At 40.2% G+C, this 19394-nt stretch overlaps 1 protein-coding gene across 3 annotated transcripts; it reads right to left on the minus strand.

The window, feature by feature from the left end:
• Window positions 1-366: 366 nt before the first annotated feature.
• LOC120569372 (importin subunit alpha-4) lies at window positions 367-19223 on the minus strand. Of its 3 annotated transcripts, XM_039817246.1 has the most exons (17): window positions 19034-19223; window positions 16319-16363; window positions 11360-11449; window positions 9208-9237; window positions 9034-9086; window positions 8836-8931; window positions 6943-7028; window positions 6090-6176; window positions 5826-5995; window positions 5440-5484; window positions 5201-5332; window positions 4944-5072; window positions 4424-4528; window positions 4058-4129; window positions 3546-3708; window positions 3218-3312; window positions 367-3126 (listed from the first exon to the last, which is right to left on the minus strand). In XM_039817246.1, the coding sequence occupies exons 1-17, from the start codon at window positions 19100-19102 to the stop codon at window positions 3028-3030; spliced, it is 1566 nt and encodes a 521-aa protein (XP_039673180.1). In that variant the 5' UTR covers window positions 19103-19223; the 3' UTR covers window positions 367-3027. The 3 variants fall into 3 exon arrangements, with proteins under 3 accessions (XP_039673180.1, XP_039673182.1, XP_039673181.1); XM_039817248.1 differs by lacking the exons at window positions 16319-16363; window positions 19034-19223 and adding an exon at window positions 12541-12679; XM_039817247.1 differs by lacking the exons at window positions 16319-16363; window positions 19034-19223 and adding an exon at window positions 11544-11795.
• Between the last annotated feature and the right edge of the window lie 171 nt (window positions 19224-19394).

Here is a 19394-nt window from a genome sequence, read left to right on the forward strand (position 1 = left end):
GTACCCGGCTGTTGGGCAAATTCACAAACATCACCTGAAGAAAGAGAAGAATAAAGTAGAAAATGACTGCCGTCCTGTTATTAGATGCTGACAGATCTCACCTGTAATGTAAAGGATGTGCCAGAAAAATAGTAAGAGTACTTAAAATTTCACCAGCTATGATGGTAAATTTTGTTCTACCCATGGAGAGGACGTGACAACAAATTCAAAGCATAAAAACTCACGAGCTCAAGGGGGGAAAGGTTTCTCTCGCTCACGCAAACACTTGAATCCCATACTTGTTAAAAGCTTATTTCACATCCACTCATACAACTAAAATTTGACTAAAAGCTATTGTACGTGTGAATCACAACACTTGCAAGCACGAAGGATTCAACGGCTAAACAGCAAGTTTATTTTGGTTAGGATCAGAAACACAGATCATGTCCTGAGGGTGAGATGAGGAAAGGATATCAAAATCCCCTGAAATATGGCAATGATTATTTGTGGGGTAAATGAGTGGGAGAAATGGTGTGTTACAATGTTCAGTGAATAAGATTGGAGGGGAGCACTTACTCTCAACAGCAGAGAGCAGAATGGACCATTCCCATGGCAAACTCCAAAATTCTCCAGTTGCTCAAAGAATCGTTTCTATTCAATAAAACCTAGTTTTAGTTGAAATGAAAAACAAAAGGCACAATGATTTTCAACTCATTCTTGTCTTTAATATGCACAAGAGTTGAAAGCATCAATGAGCCACCTTAAAGAGAGGAATTCAATCTTAAATTTATAAAAAGATATAAACAATCAGAGGCCAAAACGCTGTCTGTTGCTCTTCTCCTATTATTTTATTTAAAACAACTTTTCATTAGCAAGTAAAAATCTTGCAACAAACATAAGCTTGTATCCAATTCAGATACAAGGCAACAAAATTGTAAATCTTTAAAGTGGCTCGGTCTAGTCTGCTAGTTCATGACTGTACACCCTCTCTATAGTTTTGTTCAGTATTAAACAGCTAGTCCCAAAAACAAGCTTGGGCTGCTCATAACAACCCAACCCAATATTTAAAACCCCAGTATGACCCATCCCCCTCCCCCACCCACACCCCTCCCCACCTGTCCTGATCCCCTCTCAGTAGTTAGCAGCCAACTAGAGGATCAGAGTCTTCGAGACCAGGGCTAGGGTCGGGTTCAAACTTTGACACATGGAACCCTCACCCATACCAACTGGGACATGGGACGGCACATTTTAAACAGCCCGTCACCACTACGAAGAGAGAAAAAAAAAAAAAAACAGCCTGTTCCAATTCATCAGCATGTCATCACAATACATATGCAAGTCAAAAATAAAAACATTGAAACAAAGAAATATTGCTTCAACATAAACAAAATAAACCCCTCCCCAGCCATCTTTGACAGTAAGGTTATCGTCCATCCAATGACTGTCAGCTGCAGCAGCTTTGTACAGGCTTTATGTAAATATATTCATATAATTCATTAGACGGCAAGGAGAGATACACATCACATTTTTGTACAATTATTCAAATAGAGTGATGACATGTGACCTTTTCATCGAAAAGTAGTTAAGTACTGTAATCAGGACCTGTACTCGTTATATAAGTCTAGTCTTTAAGGAGTATAGGTCCCTTTCTGCAGGCAGACATCAATATGCCTTCTCAGACGTGTGCATAAGACTGAAGAAAAGTAAAAAGTAAAACCGACATATGGAAGCTCCACAGACTCAACCAGAAGAAGCTGAAACATGAACCTAAAATATTTGTTTGAAGAGAGCATTTAAAAGAATTAAAATAAGGTCAGGTAAGCAATTCGGGTTGATTTTAGCTCAACTTTTGTTTTGTTAAATGCACCACTCCCCCACGCCCTTTCCAAGTTTCACATTACAGGGGAGTCCCAAGCAAACACTTCACTGGATCACAGGACGTGACCGAGCTGGGGGGAGGGGGGGGGGTAAACGCTACAGCAGACATGTTCCTCTTCTCTTAAGTCTCTGCGCCTTCGCCTAAAGGTGCTTCCTCCCGTGACAGGTATTGACATCCGCTCTGCTGAATCACAAGCAGGCAGTTAGCAGGGTTTACAGTTTTATGTATTGAAAAAAAGACAAAAAAAAAAAAAAAGAAATGGCATTTTCTTCACATTTTTGATAATTTTTTTTTTTTTTTTTTTAAACAAATGTTGATAATTAAACAGAGGTCACATTAAAAAAAAAAGTGACGTCATTGAGTCAGAAGTCCCGTCAGTCAGTGTGCCACGGAGTCCTCTGTATGCCTTGGAGCCCTTTCATCCCTCCTGGGAGGGCGGTGGGGGTCCGTGGTTGATCATGGCTTAGCTCTGGGATTAACTCTTTAAACTGGGTGAGAGAGGGTTATTGGGGTGCCCGGCTATCGGGAATCTGTGTGAATTAAGTGTGGTGACGTGTGTACTTGTATGTCAGTGTGCGTGCACGTAGGTGAAGTAACACCAGAGGACAATCCAGGGGAGGGAAAGCACAAAAATAAACCACTAACAAACAGCAGTATTTCTTCCCCATAAGTGATACGATGGCTTCTAACAGAAGTATGCACACAAATCCTAAGTGTCAAAAAGTGTATATATGTGTGTTTGAAATGTGCTTGTGTTTTTGTCTTAGTGAAGACTTGACATTTGGCAATTAAATCTTGCCACGAAGGCTTTTTCTTCCTTCTGGTTTTATTGTGGTTTTTGTGTGATATTTCAAAGCACTGGCAGAGAAAACTGACAACCCTCCTGATGCAGGCTGCCAGATGGTAAGAGTGCCTGTTGTAAGACCAGGACTCCTATGGTGGGTTGCCATGTTTGGTGAAGGATGACCATTAACAAAAAAAAAATTAAAAAAAAAACCCCGTAGTGCAGAGGTGGGGTGGGTAAATCCTTCAGTGGTGAGTTTCCTTGTTGAAGTGATGGGAAGTAAATCCTTCGGTACCAGGTTGCCAGGTTTGAGGAGAGATGGATGAATGTCTGGAGTGATTACAGAGTACCTGTGCAGCTGGATTTGAACCAAACATCCTGGCTTTTAGAAATTAAACTCCTTTGTTTGCATGTTGGAAGCTGGATCAAAGTTGAAGGTCCCTCCTTGAGTGGTGTCAGGGATCAAGCTTGGATCTTCATCAATCTGAAAACGACAGATATGGTGAGATCACGGCACTTAGAAAGTTGGCGTACGAGCAGGAAAAACAAATGAAGATCACTAGTGGTAAACTTACATCATCTCCTGAAAAGTACTGATCAATGATCTCAAAGGCTAGTTTGTAGATATCTTCATTCTCATGCTGCTGCAAATTTTCTATCTTCTCCAAACCTGAAAAATGAAAAACAATGACAAACATATAATTTCCTGTTATTAACAACATTAACACCAGGAACTAGCTACGTCAGTAACTTGGATATTTCAATTACTCTAATCCTTGGAAGAAGAAAAACATTGCACCAATTTTCCCAATAAAAAAACATGTTTAATGTGTAAAGAGATTAAAACAAATGAAGAAAGCAGACTGGGGCATAATGCAGGGAAACCATCATCCAGATACAGACCTCCACACTCCTCTATGATCTCAGCAATAGTGCTGGCTTCGTCCCCTGCCATGATGAGGATGTTCTTCAGGCCGTCCAGGACCACCTGCACCACCTGTGAGTCCTTCACCGACAGCAGGTTACAAAACGGGGGGATGACATTCTGCTCCACCAGAAACTCCACCTACACAAACCCACACACACACCACATCCATACTTGATTACAACACAGGTACATGGTTACAAGTTTGGAACACGTCCTTGTTATTTCACTCAAGTCAATATCGCCTAGTTTCACCCCTCAATAATGGGGACAGTTCTGCCTCTTGAAGAAAATGTGAAATGGTGAGTTAAACATTTACTATTGAAATTATGGAATATTATATGACTGACTCACATGCTAGGTAGGGTTTCAGCAGTTCAAATAAACACACTTATGTTGAATAAAAACAAAATAAATCCCTCATGGTATCAGTAAATTAATTCAAACGAGCTCCAGATTTCTACATCATTGGTCCCATAGCCCAGCTCACCTGGTCTTTTCTCCCACTGATGGTGAGGTTGCTGATGGCCCACGCTGCCTCCTTCTGTGTACCAAAGTCACCCTGTAGAGAGACAAGCTGTCACTAAGATGTGCACATAGCAGCTCTTTTCTACAAAAATGGCGAAACACAGAAAATCCTAGGCCACATTTGCATTCAGTGTTCAATCCATTTTTATCAAGAGTTGTTTTGATTCTCTGGCTACAAAACGTGCAACATAATGTATAGGATTAATGCCAAAATTATGCTTTTCTGAAATTTCAGAGTGTTATACCATTTGTTCAGAAAACTGAATATAAAGAATAGAGAACATAAAGCTTCAGGGATGTATTTCCTGCTCTTCCACCATGCACAAACCTTAGCCAGCTGGTGAATGATCATAGGAATCAGCCCAGCATCGATCACAGCTTGGACCTGCTGCTGGTTCCCAGCTGTAATGTTGGACAGGAACCAAACTGCTTCCTGCAAACAGACCAATCACAATTGCTCAAAACCTGCTCTATATCTTCCACACACACCCGGATATTCTTTCACCGTGCATTTATATTCCGCTACATTACTCTCATTGACCTAGTAAACAGGGAATATAGCAGATGATTGACCTAAATATTTTTTTTGGATTACACAGTTCAATCAAATTCAAACTCTGGCGTTACCCTCCGATTCCCTACGTCTTTTACAGTCATCAGTGTATATAATCTAGCTACAGCACTGTCACAATTAAATGCATGCATGTATACATACATACATACATCTCCTAAAGATCTCATAAATGTCATGAACTGACACCTTACTCCTAATTCCATACTAAGCCGTAAGAAACCGGCAGACTTGCAAAATAAATTTAAAAAAAAAACATGAAAAATGATGGAGATACCTTGTTGATCTTTTCTTTAGGGTGTGTGAGCAGGTTGGGGAAGTGTGAGAGGACGTCACAGTTGAGCACAACCTGCGTCTGCTCGTCTGTTCCTGTCACAATGTTGCCCACCGCCCTCAGAGCTGCTGTCTGCAGTTTTAAGACAAAGATAATAAATAAAGAAATACGCTGATTAAATTTATTCTAATAAAATTGTGAAATGGTCATCTTACTGTAGACAAAGACTAATGGATTCAATCAATAAAACAAAGTCTCACCTGAACTTTGACCTCCTGATGGCTAAGGAGAGGCACAAGAAATGGAACGACTCCAGAATCAATGACCATTTGGATCTGCTCGTTGCCCCCGTCCGTCAGATAGGACAGAGCCCACACTGTGTCTACTAGGATCTGAACATGCGGACACATAAGCTCGTAAGACTGCAAGTCATTTTTCTTTACAATCTATAAAAATCAGTAAATACAAAATGACAATCACCCTTCGCTCTGATACTTACATTTATATCGGTGTGATATATTAGCACACAGAGGGCGGGCAAAATCTGTGGGGAAAGAAAAGTAGGTTGTGAGTGGGTTGGATGTAGGCAGAGGAATAGATGGATCAGATGAATGCAAAAACAGAGCAGAGTAAAAAGGCAAAAAAAAAAAAAAAAATCAAATAAATAAATCACAAAGAGGAATAGCTGTCAAAACCAGACTTCAAATGTTGCTTTAAGAGCTTTATAGTTACAAATTCCCCTGGTTGATGAGGCTGATTTGGCTACTGAAAAGGCACAGCAAAAACTCTTGTGTGACTCAGCCTGCAGTGACACTGTCAACTGCAACACATCCATCTGTCTGGCACATGAAGCATGCACGCATGCATACACGCAAACGCACGCACTTCTTGCACAGTTTCCATAGGTGGCGGGGGATCCTTGTTGCGGCAGAGGTTAACAATGACCCAGGTGACATTGCGGAGGAAGGTGATGGGGATTGATGGGTTGATAAAAGAGAGCAGGGGCTTGACCACGCCCAGGGAGATGACATAATCCCTGCACTGTGGACCATCACCTGGGTAGGCAAGGGGGCAGAGGTCAACATAACTCAACAGCTGCATCCAAGCAGTATATACAGGTACACACTTCAATTAGATGACACTACTTACCTATAATGTTTCCTAAAGCCCATACTGCCTGTTCACATACGTTCTGGTGGGGAGAGTGCAGCAGTCGCAGGAACAGGGGCACTGCATCTGGATACACAAACATCAGAATATCAAATACTTGCATGTAAATACATGAAAGTCCAGTCACAATGAAAGCCAAATTAAATTAACCCATGACTGTGCCACAACTCTTGTATCTAAACATAAGTAGGTTTACAGCCACCTACAGCCTGTAGTGTGATTTGGAGGGGGGGGGGTGTCTAACTGCGTGTCAATCACTGCTCAGGCACACGCATCCATTCTCCCTTGTTGTGGGGGCTTAGGAGACCGTTTGGGCTTTAGCAGAAAGGGGGGAGGGACTGAGAAGTTGTCGATGTTCAAATTCTTTGGCTAAATCCTGGATCTTCACAATCCTACCTACCTACCTTTAATTGAACAAACTGGACTTTGGGGTCAAGAGTAGTCAAAGCCCCCTTCCCTTACTGCATTATATTTTCAGATTATGAATTGTTACCTACCAACACAATTTTGTGTGTTCCTTGACATAAATAAATACATTTTTACCATAAATTGGTGCCTTAAAATGTATTAGAATGCAGGAAATGAAGTATTTGACGCTCAAAGACGTTTCCCCCCAAAGGCACATTCTGAGCCAGGAAAAACCTTGAAGAATAATAAAAACCTGAGCAGTTTTAATAGGGATCCAGTGGCCCCCAGCCCACTCGGGCTTGGACCCCTAAAAATGACTTACGGCCTCAATTGAATGAAAAACAAATAAACATGCTAGCTTGGCAGATTGCAGACAGTATACAAACACAGCCTGCAGAAAGACAGAATGTGGGGTGAAACTTACTGGATTTAACCACAGCCTGAGTCTGTGCTGACGTCCCAGAGGCAATGTTGGTCAGAGCCCAAGCTGCCTCAAACTGAAGAGATGGGCTGCAGGACAGAGAAAATAAAAAAACTGTTAGGAAAAAACAAAAACAGTTAAAGACATTTAGATAGCTCATTTAGTTTCCATAGTAGAGTGGAACAAAAAAGGAGGGGAATAATAATAATAATAATAAATATTGATGTGAACACTTCCTGAAATCCCATCTGCCATTAACAGTTTTTCAAGGCTGATTTTTATATTGTTCATTCATTATTCTTATTGTTCATTCATTATTCTTAAGATGATGTGCTATGAGATGCAGAGCTTGGTATGGTAGCAGCTTTTACATTTACTATGAAATAGTCTGCTTTTGAAGCAGTGAAGTTACTGTATGTGAGTTAATATGAATATTGATATTCATTCATTCATTCATTCATTCATAACATGCATGAATGAAAAACAGTTCCCCCAAAGACCTAATACACTTCTGTTTTTGGCCTTCCAGTACTAAATAGGCTTTCCAGAGCAATGTGTCTTAAACTTATTTTAATCAAAAGTGTGTTACTTATTGGAGCATAGTGAAGTTTTTCATAATTAGTTTCTTAAAAAAAAAAAAAAAGATTCATAAATCAGTTTATCCATATGAAATCCTGGTGAAAACAGAGTTGATGTGGTGGATAAAACATTGAACGCCAGATCAGTGGTCTAGATATTGTGCCGTTTGGCAAACCAGTGCTGTGCTCAAAAGGGAAAACTATCCTGACTTATTTTTTATTTATTTTTAAAAATGCTGCAACACAAAATATTAGAAATCACAAAGTCGCAAGTGATCCTCACACCACCCACCAGCCAAATGCTAGTAAATCACGGAAAGTGGTGTTAAGTCTGTCTATGTGCATGCTCCCCATATACAAAGGCTCGGTCCTTGTCGCAGCGGCCACAGGTTCGATTCCAACGTGTGGCTCTTTGCTGCATGTCGTTCGCCCTCTCTCTCCCTATTTCATATCTACAGCTGTCCTGACTAATGAATGCCTAAAAAAAGAAGAAAAAAAATGTCCATCTACTCCACTAAATATTTCATCAAGCAATGAGCCATGATCTTGATTTCCTACTGGTGTCTTAAGTGTTAGCGAAGATGTAAAACAGTAAACAGGGTTTGTGCCCTTTCTGATATAACCAGCCATTTTGGTTGCCTCTGGACAGAACAGTTTAATTTTCTGCCCTATCATGCGTTCACAGATTTAATTTGAAGACTAACTATTCTTGTTTACGTACAATGGTGCTTCTTCATGCTTCATGCTGTACTTTGCATTGTGGTTCTGTACCTCATGATGTCGTTAGGCTGAGCTGGCTTGGCTTTCTGCCATAATGCTATGGCAACATGGTAGATAATTACTTTCTCTTGCACATTGGTTATACTGCATTGCTGCATTCGCAACTCAGAGATAACAGAAATGTCCAACACAGGATGGTGCTCCATGTTAACATGATGTTATCTGTTGTTTGTTGCAATGGTAGAATCCTTACAACTTCTTGCATACAAGTTCTTCCCCCTCAACTATTCACCCCCCCCTCTCCTCAGTCAACACAAGGTCCTGGGAATAGGGAACTCCGAGAGACGGGAATGCTGTTATATTTGGCTTGGCCTGGACTGAGAGGACCAGCCAACTGCCCTGCGTGCCCCCACATACTCTTGTGTGGACACAGTGGGACACACACACGCACGCAGCCTCTGTTGCGGCAAAGACTTGATGTAGCAGCGCCAGTAATCCATCACAGCAGTCCACAGTCTTAACAGCTAGAACACTCAGTTCATCGCGTCACAGAGAAATAACACTGAAGACAAACAAACTGTTTTGGAAGCAGACTTACTTGTCGTCCCTTTCCAGGCATTTCACTAAAATGGGCAGGATCCCAGACTTTATCAAGTCGTCGATAGGAGGGTTTCGGTCACTCGAGAGCAGTTTTCTGACAAAGATCAACAAACATATATATCTCAATGTACAAAAAAACAAAACAAAAAAGAACAACAGCTGGAGTCTATATATGTGTGTTCTGTCAGTCACTCACCTGGCTGCCTGTACAGCACTGAGCTGGACAACTGCATTATCACTGGTAGCGTTCTGTAGGGACAAGAAGTGAAGGCCATGATAAATGTCAGCACAGCATAATTCAACAGTTTAGGAGCTATTGGTACATTTGGGAAAGGCAAATTTATAATAGAAGACTTCCCTGAATCGTTACCTGTAAGATGGCATCAAGCGTAACGTTTTGCTGTACAAAGAGAAATGTAAAGGAATATTAGCAGGCATAGTCAGAATTTTCTAAGCATACTCCATCATCAAATGTGAACCACTCCAACAGTCAATTGCAGATGCCAGACTGCAAAACAGTGCATTTCCCTCATGTCATTAGGGTGCAGTAGTGATACAAAAACATTTGCTGCTCAGATATAACTTTTACAATGTAATATGCAGGGTGCTGTATGGATTCAAATTGTGAAAAACATGAGCAGACATTCTAAAAACTTTTGCAGAAGAAAAAAAAAAAAAAAAAAAAAGTAACTACTCTTGATCAACACCGCTTTACATAATATGTTAAACTTATGTAAATGTGCTTTTTGTTTACAAGTCTATGTTAAAGAGTTTAGCAGCTTGCACCTTGGTATCTGACATGAAAATGAGTAATGTAGAATATGCAAAATTCTTGCTGGCTTTCAACTGAAAAGGATGAAGGACATTACAATGAGCTGCACCCTCTCTTTTCCCTACTGTTTGCTTGTTGTGACTCTGAACATCCAGTAGGGCTGAAAGAATATTCAATTTCAATTTACTTATAGTATCAAATCATAACAAGAGTTATCTCGAGACACTTTACAGATAGAGTAGGTCTAGACCGCACTCTATAATTTCCAAAGCTCCAACAATTACAGTAATTCCCTCAAGAACAATCATTAGCAGTGGCTATTGCGACAGTGGCGAGGAAAAACTCCCTTTTAGGAAGAAACCTTGGCAGACCCAGACTATTGATAGGCGGTGTCTGACGGGGCCGGTTGGGGGTGTGATGAACAGTGGCAGTAATCAATATTGTGTAGAAGTATCACCCCACTTCCAGGCTAGCTTGTTTCACAATCAAGTGATATTTTTGATTAAAATAGTCTCTCTACTAATGTAAGGGCGCTAAAGTTTGAAAACCTCATCAGTTTATCAAACAATGATAGCATTAGCTTTCAACACAGCTCTAATGAGACTATAACAGTGCGTTTGTGTCTAACACACAGAACTAACATGAAGAGGTAACAATAACATTGGATGAAACATCTTGAATCTGTGGTGGCACACAGTCATGCAGGTTTTGATCAGTGCTATACATTTCCTTTCTCACTATTACTGCTGTTGCGTGCCACAAATTGAGACTGCAATTTCAATTTGTGATTAAAATGCCCAGATTGGCTCACTCTGCAGGCCATTTCTCATAATTTCTTCTAAAATAATATAATCTGAAGTCAAGCGCTTTGGCGATAAATACATCTTGGGCAGCGCATTGCCCACATACAGCTTATTATCTCTTGTGGATAAACTAGTAGGTATCCTGAAATGACATTATAGCAGCAAAAGAGTGAGAGAGAACTGCAACCTTCTGGACCTAGGACCTTCAATTATCTGCTTTAGTGTTAAGATATTTGCCTCTACGCTTTTTGATGCCAAAGCAATTCCATGAAGGTTGATGGCATTTCATTTGTGGTGCTCAAAACAAAGAAAGAAAGAAAGAAAGAGATATATATATATATATATATATATATATATATATATATATATAAAAAAAATAAAAAAAGATTGTGTTTCTAGAAACATTGTACTTGTTTCTCAGTTGTGTGGATTATCCTGACAAAGTGGAACATTATTTCTGGAAAAGACAGAATTTCAAAAGCACAAACAAAATCCCATTCACCTTAATTGTACTGGGGTGGTGGCAGAAATTGACAACTGGGAGCTTTCTATCTTTATAAAGAATGTGTGACACGATTGAAAGCTCCAGAACAGTCTGTTTTTTGTAATGTGGGTGAATTGGCCCATTGAAGTTTGAAATGATAACTATTACTGACAGACAACATTAATAACATGAAAATGCAGCACTGTGAATGCTTTCATTTGGGAGAAAATCCCAGTAAAAACAGACCTTTCTCCATTTTATTCTTACTGAAGCTGTTCAGCTACTGCTACTTGTGTGTATCACACGCAGTTGGAATTAAATACACTGCCCCCGGATTTCACACACACACACACACACACACACACACACACACACACACACACACACACACACACATAAAAAAACACACACACACACACACACACACACACACACACACACACACACACACACACACACTTACTCCTTTAAAGTCTGAGTCGACATCAGAGTCCTCCAGACTCTCCTCCTGCGGGACATTTCTCTTCTTCAGTAGGTGTTCATCCCTTTTGTTCTGACAAGAGGAAAAAAGAAAGAAAAGCAATGAGGGGATGAGATGAAAGGGTTCATTAATGATTTTTTTAAAGTGACAGGGAATATAGGCCTACCTCAAAAACAATTGCTCTTTCCCAAACTTTTACTTTCTGGCACATAGCCTACATGTTAGAAATCCCCATCATAAGTGGCTAAGTCAGAGAAATCTGCCGGCAGGCTAGTCCACAAAGCAAACACACACTCATCTTTGAAGGACACTGAACCTTAACCCTCTAAACACACACCGCAACCCCCAGCAAGCACACATTCATTCAGCGCTGAAATACAAAAGACATGGACATGCAGACAGGAAGAAAGACCCACACATCCCAGCAATCTTCAGGGCATGTGAGTCAGTGGTAGGAGGAGATTCCCTTGCCCTACATTTCTGTGCATCATGCTGTTGTGCGTCACTGATGACTAATCAGCTAGTGCAGTGCTTCTTGCTGCTCTGATCCAGCTAAACGGAATTTGCTAGACTTGAGACCACGAGTATTTTATAGCAATGACGTTATACGTTTTAACATATAATGTGTAACATAACGTGCTTGGTTACCACTATTCTTAGACTCTCTCTGGAAGCACAATAGTTATATACGATAGTTGTGATTGGTCTTCTTGTTGTCAGATATCACATCAAATGAAACAAAGAACTCTTAACCCAGATGTGACTGATCTATTAATCTGTTATGAACACAAATCAGCCTCCAGCTGTGTGTGAAAATAAAAACCTCAGGCCCATCGGCAAGTTTAAAGGGTGCATGACAGAACTGATTTCACAGTAAAAAAAAAAAAGCACACAAAGACAATGCAACACAAGCTATTAAAACTCAACTGCTGTTAAACTGTATTCAACCCGTTGAGAACCATAATTTCAACGACGCTTATTCCAATGATTTTAATACATGATAGACAACACTGCAACCCACAACTAGAATACAGGTGCCAAGTCTGATGTTACCCAGCAGACCTTGACTATCTGCTTACAGTCTATGAAGATTTGACCACTAAATTGTTTTTGTTCACAGTTTTAACCAGAAAATGTATTAGTATGACCAAGAAATATCCCACCAGGCATTGTCGCAGCATACACAAAGGCTGTCTCCAAGTGACAGTCAATGAAGCAGCTCTGAAGTGTCAAATCACATGCTGAAGTTAAGGATCAACTCCTTCTGACTCTGGGAGACTTGTTTGCATACAGAAATCATGATTATACTTAACAAAATAACATTAATATCAAACATGTCTTGTATGAGCAGGGTGAGGTTTTGCATTGGTAGAAAGCTACACAGTCTTAGGCTACAAAAACAATGTTTATGTTTGAACAGGTTATAGCTCAGCGATTGCACATGAGCAGACAGAACAATACTTGGAAAATGTGGTTTAGAGCCTTCTGCAGGATGTAGGCATGCTTGTCTCAAGGTGCAATCAAGAGAAAATGACAAAAATATAACTTCAGAGGATTCATCACAAGATGAAAAGCCCCTTGTAGAACTAGAGTAGAGAAAAAGCCAGGTTACAGTTAGTCGTGGCAGTAGAGCTGGGCGATATTTTTGACCAAATACTTCCATGTTGATATTGCTACGATATTGTAGGGTTGACTATTGGTGCTATTGGTGCTATTCACACAATGAGATTTTGGATAAATAATCATCAGTAATGTGGATACAATGACTAATTGGGTAAAGGCAAATAATAACAGAACAGCTAGTAAGTCTGGTAAGCTCAGAAAATTACATCACTTTACTATAATGGACTCTTTAAAACCAGGAAAGAGGGACGCCCAGATAGCTCAGTTGGTAGAGCGGGCACCCATATATAGAGGTTTACTCCTCGACACAGCGGGCCAGGGTTCGACTCCAACCTGCGGCCCTTTGCTGCAGGTCATTCCCCCTCTCTCCCCTTTCATGTCTTCATCTGTCCTGTCAATTAAAGGCCTAAAATGGCCAAAAAAAAATAATCTTAAAAAAAATAAAACAACAACAACAGGAAAGAGAACACTTGTGTCATATTACGATATCCAAAATTTAAGACGCAGGGCTCTAGAGTGTGACCAATTTGATGGTCGCACCGGTGCAGCTAACGTCCTCGCATCCGCTGCCTCTCCACAAACGAAGCGATGTCATTTACATTGATATGGTTTAATGTTGCGTTAAATGACCCATTCCTTCTGTAAAGCCGTGCCTGCGTTTGGATCTCTCCTGCAACTAACTTCAGTTTGTTGAGTAATAGCGTGTAACACGGAGCCTGCTGGACCTGGGCGAGAGAGGTGACCCATGGCCACATTATCATAGTTCATAAAAATACAGCACAGTGACGACACAGACATTTCATAGCCTACACAAGACATGTGTAACGCCGCTGACCCGCCAAAGTGCATTCCACCCGTTCTGGACCCATTCATAATGAGTCAGCGGTCACTCTGTGAGTAGCATACGCTTCAGTCCATCGCACTCCCCGTCTCTCCCTCTGTCGGTTTTTTTTTTTTTTAAAGATTTCGGCCTTTATTTTGATAGGAAAGCTGAAGACATGAAAGGGGAGAGAGGGGGGGGAATGACATGCAGGAAAGGGCCGCAGGTCGGAGTCGAACCTCTATATTTACCAACTGAGCTATCCGGGTGTCCTCTCTCTTTTAATCAGTCGGTTATTGTTGTTGAAAACAAGTGAAGGAGCTTTCTCAGAGATATATATTTGTTTAATATATCCTAGGCTATTTATTTCGGATAACTTTCATTTACATGTGTTGCAGCTGTATATTTTCAAACTGGTAAAGGAAGCCCTGTATTTGCATTTTATTTTAATCACAATCCGTTTTAATAAAAAGAGTTTGTGAAAATTGGCTTTGACTTAAAATTGAACATTTAGCCCACTTTGTAAAAAAATACAGAGCTATATATTGTGTATTGCCATTCAGCGTTAACGGTGACGTGAGGAAAAATTTGGGTGCACCTAAATTTTGTGATGGTGCACCTAAATAAAAAAAGTTAGGCGCACCAGTACAACCATTTAAAAAGTTAGTCTGGAGCCCTGAGACGATATCTAGTCTCATATATCGATGTCGATATAATAACGATATATTGCCCAGCCCTATGTGGCAGTCTAATGGGTTCTTAACTATTCTACAAAGTGCTATCTAAAAGATGCCACAAAGGTCCACCGTACCAGATAGATGGAAAGAATTATGTGTGAAGGAAACGTGATTCAAGGTGTACTGCATTATCTGTGAAACATGGTGGTGGTAGTGCTTATGCTTGGGTTGCTGCCAGTGGAACCAGCTCACAGCTGACGGTTACAGCAGAATTAATGCATATGTCACGTTTTTTCAGTTTAAATTTGATGCATCAAGGGCGCCCCCAAATAGCTCAGCTGGTAGAGCGGGCGCCCATATATAGAGGTTCACTCCCCAACGCAGCGGGCCTGGGTTCGACTCCAACCTGCGGCCCTTTGCTGCATGCCATTCCCCCCTCTCTCTCCCCTTTCATGTCTTCAGCTGTCCTGTCAAATAAAAGGTCAAAAAATGCCCAAAGAATAATCTTTAAAAAAAAAAGAAAAATCTCTTTAGGCAATGTCATCGTAAAGCAGCAGCCGTACAATGATCCAAAGCGCATATCCAAACCCACCCCCTGAACTAAGCATGGGTCTCACTTACTGAAGAACAGAACAAAGGCAAATATTCTTTGCAACAAGCAAGACATTAAGACACCTGCATCTTGTGATGTATATTGGTCATAGACTTGGGCACTTAGTGATTGCAAAGAATATGCACCCAATCTATGTGACAATTCCTACACCGTTCAGCTGATGTAGATGTTAACACCCTCAAATTAAGCTGAAAGTTGGCATTTTACTCTTATAGTCCTTGATTATTTTTTAGCCAATGGTGCAGAATAAAGGACCAAAGCAACCAAAAAATATGTCATAAGCACAAAACTGCTCGTTGTACAATGCCTACTAAAAGCCCCCCTTGTTCATGTTTTGCTCCTACAATCAACACAGATGATAGCACTACATCCTCTTTCCTTTCAATTCCTTCACCGTGCTGAACAGTGGGAGTGCAGCAAGTCAACAACAAACGCGGTAGCCTGGTAACAAAAACTCACCCTCTGTGTTTGTGCTAACTCTTCCATTTACCTGTAAATTCTTTAAACAAATCAGTTTTTTCCCTGTGACAAGCAATTTCAATTTCTCAAAGAAGTCTAGCCCAAAAAAGTGCAATTTCCACCATTAAATTACAGAAAGTGTGCAAAAGTTAAAAAGTTCAACAACAGAAATGCATAAATGCTCTATAAATCCACATTGCTTTAGAAGGTGTCTGTTTGGAAGAGACCTTGATTATTGAGGGACAGACCAAACAAGTATTTCAGTGTGCAATTAACACACCCTGATGACTGTTAATTAACTACAACTATTTAACTATTACCTATTAACTGACTATGGGGGGGGGGGGAATTAAACAGGTGTGCCTCAAAACAGAACTGACAAAAGGAAACCAAAAATGCATGGCTTTCAACAGTTCTCATGACCAATGCTTAGCCAGTTGCAAGAAACAGTGTAATAGTGGGTGGTGAATGAGGCTTTGTTAACATTTGAGCCAGTTCACTTAAGGGTCAAGCAATATCTTTGACATTAACAATGAATTAAATGGCTATTGGTGCCAGGTGCAATGAACTTAAATGGCCAATCTTGCAGTTTTCGAACTATTATCTATAGAATGAATGGTTGCTTCGTAATGGCTCTCAGCATATAATGGTTTAGTCAGAATTTTCAATTTTCTCAATGGTCTAGGAACTGAGACAGATTTATAATACTTTGACTGAGTGGTGTATGTGTGTTTAGCATCTTTTCTTACCTTTCTCAACTCAACCGTCACCTCATTTCGATGTCTTCTCATAGTCTGCAACAAAAAGAAAAGAAAGACAGCAAATGAGAAAACATTATTTTTTGACATTTTTTTGAGAAATTCAACCATTTACTGAGTGGAAAAAGAAAAGAAATTGCTGGTTACATGAATAACAAAATTGTCTAATAAATCACAAAATATCATGAGCAAAAGACATCAAATTGTGTGTTTTCCGTTAGATTGCACGCCTCAATAATAAAAAGTATTTTGGTGATCTTATAACCATTTCAAAATGCGGGGCAAGTATATGACCTTTTCAGTTTAGGCATAATTCTGTGACTGAATCTTGAAAACAGAAACCAACACATATGAAGTTAAGAGATATATAAAACACAAAACAAAATACAGCAGAAGCAAGGAAAGACTGTCTATTGGGTTTGCAGTTCATCCTGAACAGTTTGAGATGGTCTAAGATCTTGTGACTGTTTGAAGAGGTTCATGTTGCTTTCCTAAATAGCCGCTTATGTAATCTGGGACAGTCATAACTCAGGAGGCTGTGGAGCAGAGAGGTGTCTCCCAACCACTGATAAACAACATAAATGCCATTACATTACCCCAAACAAAAATGTCCCTTAACAGACAGCAGAACATTAAATACAGTATAACAGTCCAGCCTGGATGTCTAGAGAAGTGAATGCATTCCAGTAAACTTTAATTGGCTGAATTTGTCTAATTCTGTTGGTTGTTTGCTGTGTACCCAAAATATGAACATTTCCTAAAAATAAGAATATATATGCCTAGATTGCTGGAGCGCATGTAGGCACCACAATAAATACTCAAAAATGAAATCAGCAGTTCCGCAAGGCAAGAAAGACATGGTATTATGAAATGCTTGACCAATCTAAGCCATAAACACATTCCATATGATATCCATGTGAGACTTTACTGCTTTGCAAATCAAAGCTGTTCCTAATGATGTCATGAACGAAGAGCAATCTGTTAAGCCTGACCTACATAAATAAAACCCAAACTGGCATTTTCTCCTCTCCTGTAGTCCGAGTCATCCATTTAGAAAAACTCAAATTCCTGCACAGGCTCTTAAGGGGACCCAGGTCAGACATCCAAGATGCCTGGAATAGCATCAGGGACACAAAGTATGTCTATCGTGGTAGCCATGTGCTTGTCACACTGACTCCAAGTTTCAAAACAACCACCAATGGGGCTTCAATCCATGCTTTTAGGCATTTGAGGGTCAAAACAGCAACCTGATAGATTTTGCAGAGCCATTTTCAGAAATACCTTTGTTTGGGTCTTTGGTGGTAAACCACGAAGGCTGAGAGAGTTGCATTTTGATAAATTATATGTATAATGCAACCTTAACAAGTTTAGATACTATTTGTTACTTTGACATCTTCCTTTGGTCCAACACTGTTAGCTTCCTTTATCTTGGCTTGTCTGAACACAGTCTTTGCTAAATGGTTTGGTCATCATGTCAATGGGCATTACAGACAAATGCTGTCACAGAGATTTATAATTAGACTTGTTAGTTAAATGATGCTGCAATACCCAGCGTTTTGGACTGTGAGTTTGGCAGTAGGGCACCTGGTATAACATTACTGGTGGTGTTTATTATGTGACAGTGAAGCAACCACATGTCCTTCACGTTTGTTTAATATAGCAATGTCAACTTAAAAGTCTAAACACTGAGAAATGTGCGAGATAACATTAAAAACGTTAGACCAAGGCATAATAGTACTGCTGGCTCAATGTTTTAAATTCCAATTCATTAACTTAAAATGTTTAAGTTAGCCATTTTTAGTTAGTTCACGTGAAGTAGTCTCTTTTTATCTTTTTTTTTTTTATTTGCTCTTTATTTCAATTTATTTATGTTTTTGATTATATTGCTTTATACTTGCTGTTATTATATTGACCTCTGGATATCCTGCTTTTGGCTTGCTTTTTCTGTCAAAGCAAACTGTTTTTAAAAAGGTGCTAACGTTATATATAAAAAGTTATTATTATAAAACATTTGCCGTGTTCCACATCAAAGTAGACCGTAAAACTAAAATCCTCGCATCATTACAATCCAGCTGACTGTTTAGTGGCTCACCTGGCTTTACATGCTCGCTATTTGCTTGACAACGTTAGCAAGCTAACAAGGAGGGGCAATGTTTGGTTAGGGTGGATGTGGACCAACCATGTGATTCAGCCTAAACCGATGTTTTAATAATAATGACAAATGTATGTGACGTTCACAAGTTACCGTAGGTGTTACTTGAGTCCATCTGGCTGTAAAACATAGCAAATGTCAGGATTATGGTGCAGGCCAGGCCCAGTCTCGCTTGCGACCGGTGTCCATCCAACTAGCTAGTTAACGTTAGCTGGCAGTGACAGCTACATCGCCTCCTGCTCTTAGCTAATTCTCCCAATTCCAACGGTCCGACTGTCATGTTGCTTACTCTTTACAAAACATATTCTGAATATTGGTAGACCACTTGTGTTAGCTGCATTAACAATGATCACAACAGCTTAATATCGAGGGGGAATTGACCGTTAACAAGATAGGCCAATAAGCACTTTTGATGGCGAACTCTTCACGTTAGCTTACGTTAGCTGGCAGCTGCAGTCGGGCCAGGCTCCCTAACGAGGCCCAAAGACTATCGTTTTCTACGCAAAACTTACTCGATTCATGTTGTTTACACTTGCATATATATGCCAGCTCACCTCAACATCACGTCCTTTATTTTTAAAGCTCTTGATGCGGTGGTTTTCCAAGCCGGCGTTTTCTGCCATGGCTGTATGGGGTTTTGCTATTACTCCGGCTTTCGGGATCTCCTCCGTGAAAGACGAGGCACGGCAGCTCCTGTAGTGCTGCTGCTGCTGTTGCTGCTGCTGTTGGCTCCGGAGAGGGGGAGGAGGACGACGTAACTACGTAACAGATCGCAGAGTGAGGGGAGGAGTAAATCCGAATTAGAATTTATTTATTTATTTATTTATTAATTGCCAAGTAACGAACACTTACAGGGAATTAGCCCTGGTGGTTGGTGCATACATAGCTGTATCAAAAGGAAATGCACAATAAACA

The sequence above is a fragment of the Perca fluviatilis genome, chromosome 12 (genome assembly GCF_010015445.1).
Source record: "Perca fluviatilis chromosome 12, GENO_Pfluv_1.0, whole genome shotgun sequence".
Taxonomy (NCBI): domain Eukaryota; kingdom Metazoa; phylum Chordata; class Actinopteri; order Perciformes; family Percidae; genus Perca; species Perca fluviatilis.

Bases quoted from the DNA above. Each gene is read 5' to 3' on its own strand.
- LOC120569372 (XM_039817246.1), bottom strand. From the start codon at position 19,102: ATGGCAGAAAACGCCGGCTTGGAAAACCACCGCATCAAGAGCTTTAAA. The intron at 6,177-6,942 runs GTAAGTTTCACC...TTGTGTATCCAG, and splicing joins TCAGGCTGTGGTTAAATCCA to ATGCAGTGCCCCTGTTCCTG. The intron at 5,073-5,200 runs GTGAGACTTTGT...TTAAAACTGCAG, and splicing joins ATCAGGAGGTCAAAGTTCAG to ACAGCAGCTCTGAGGGCGGT.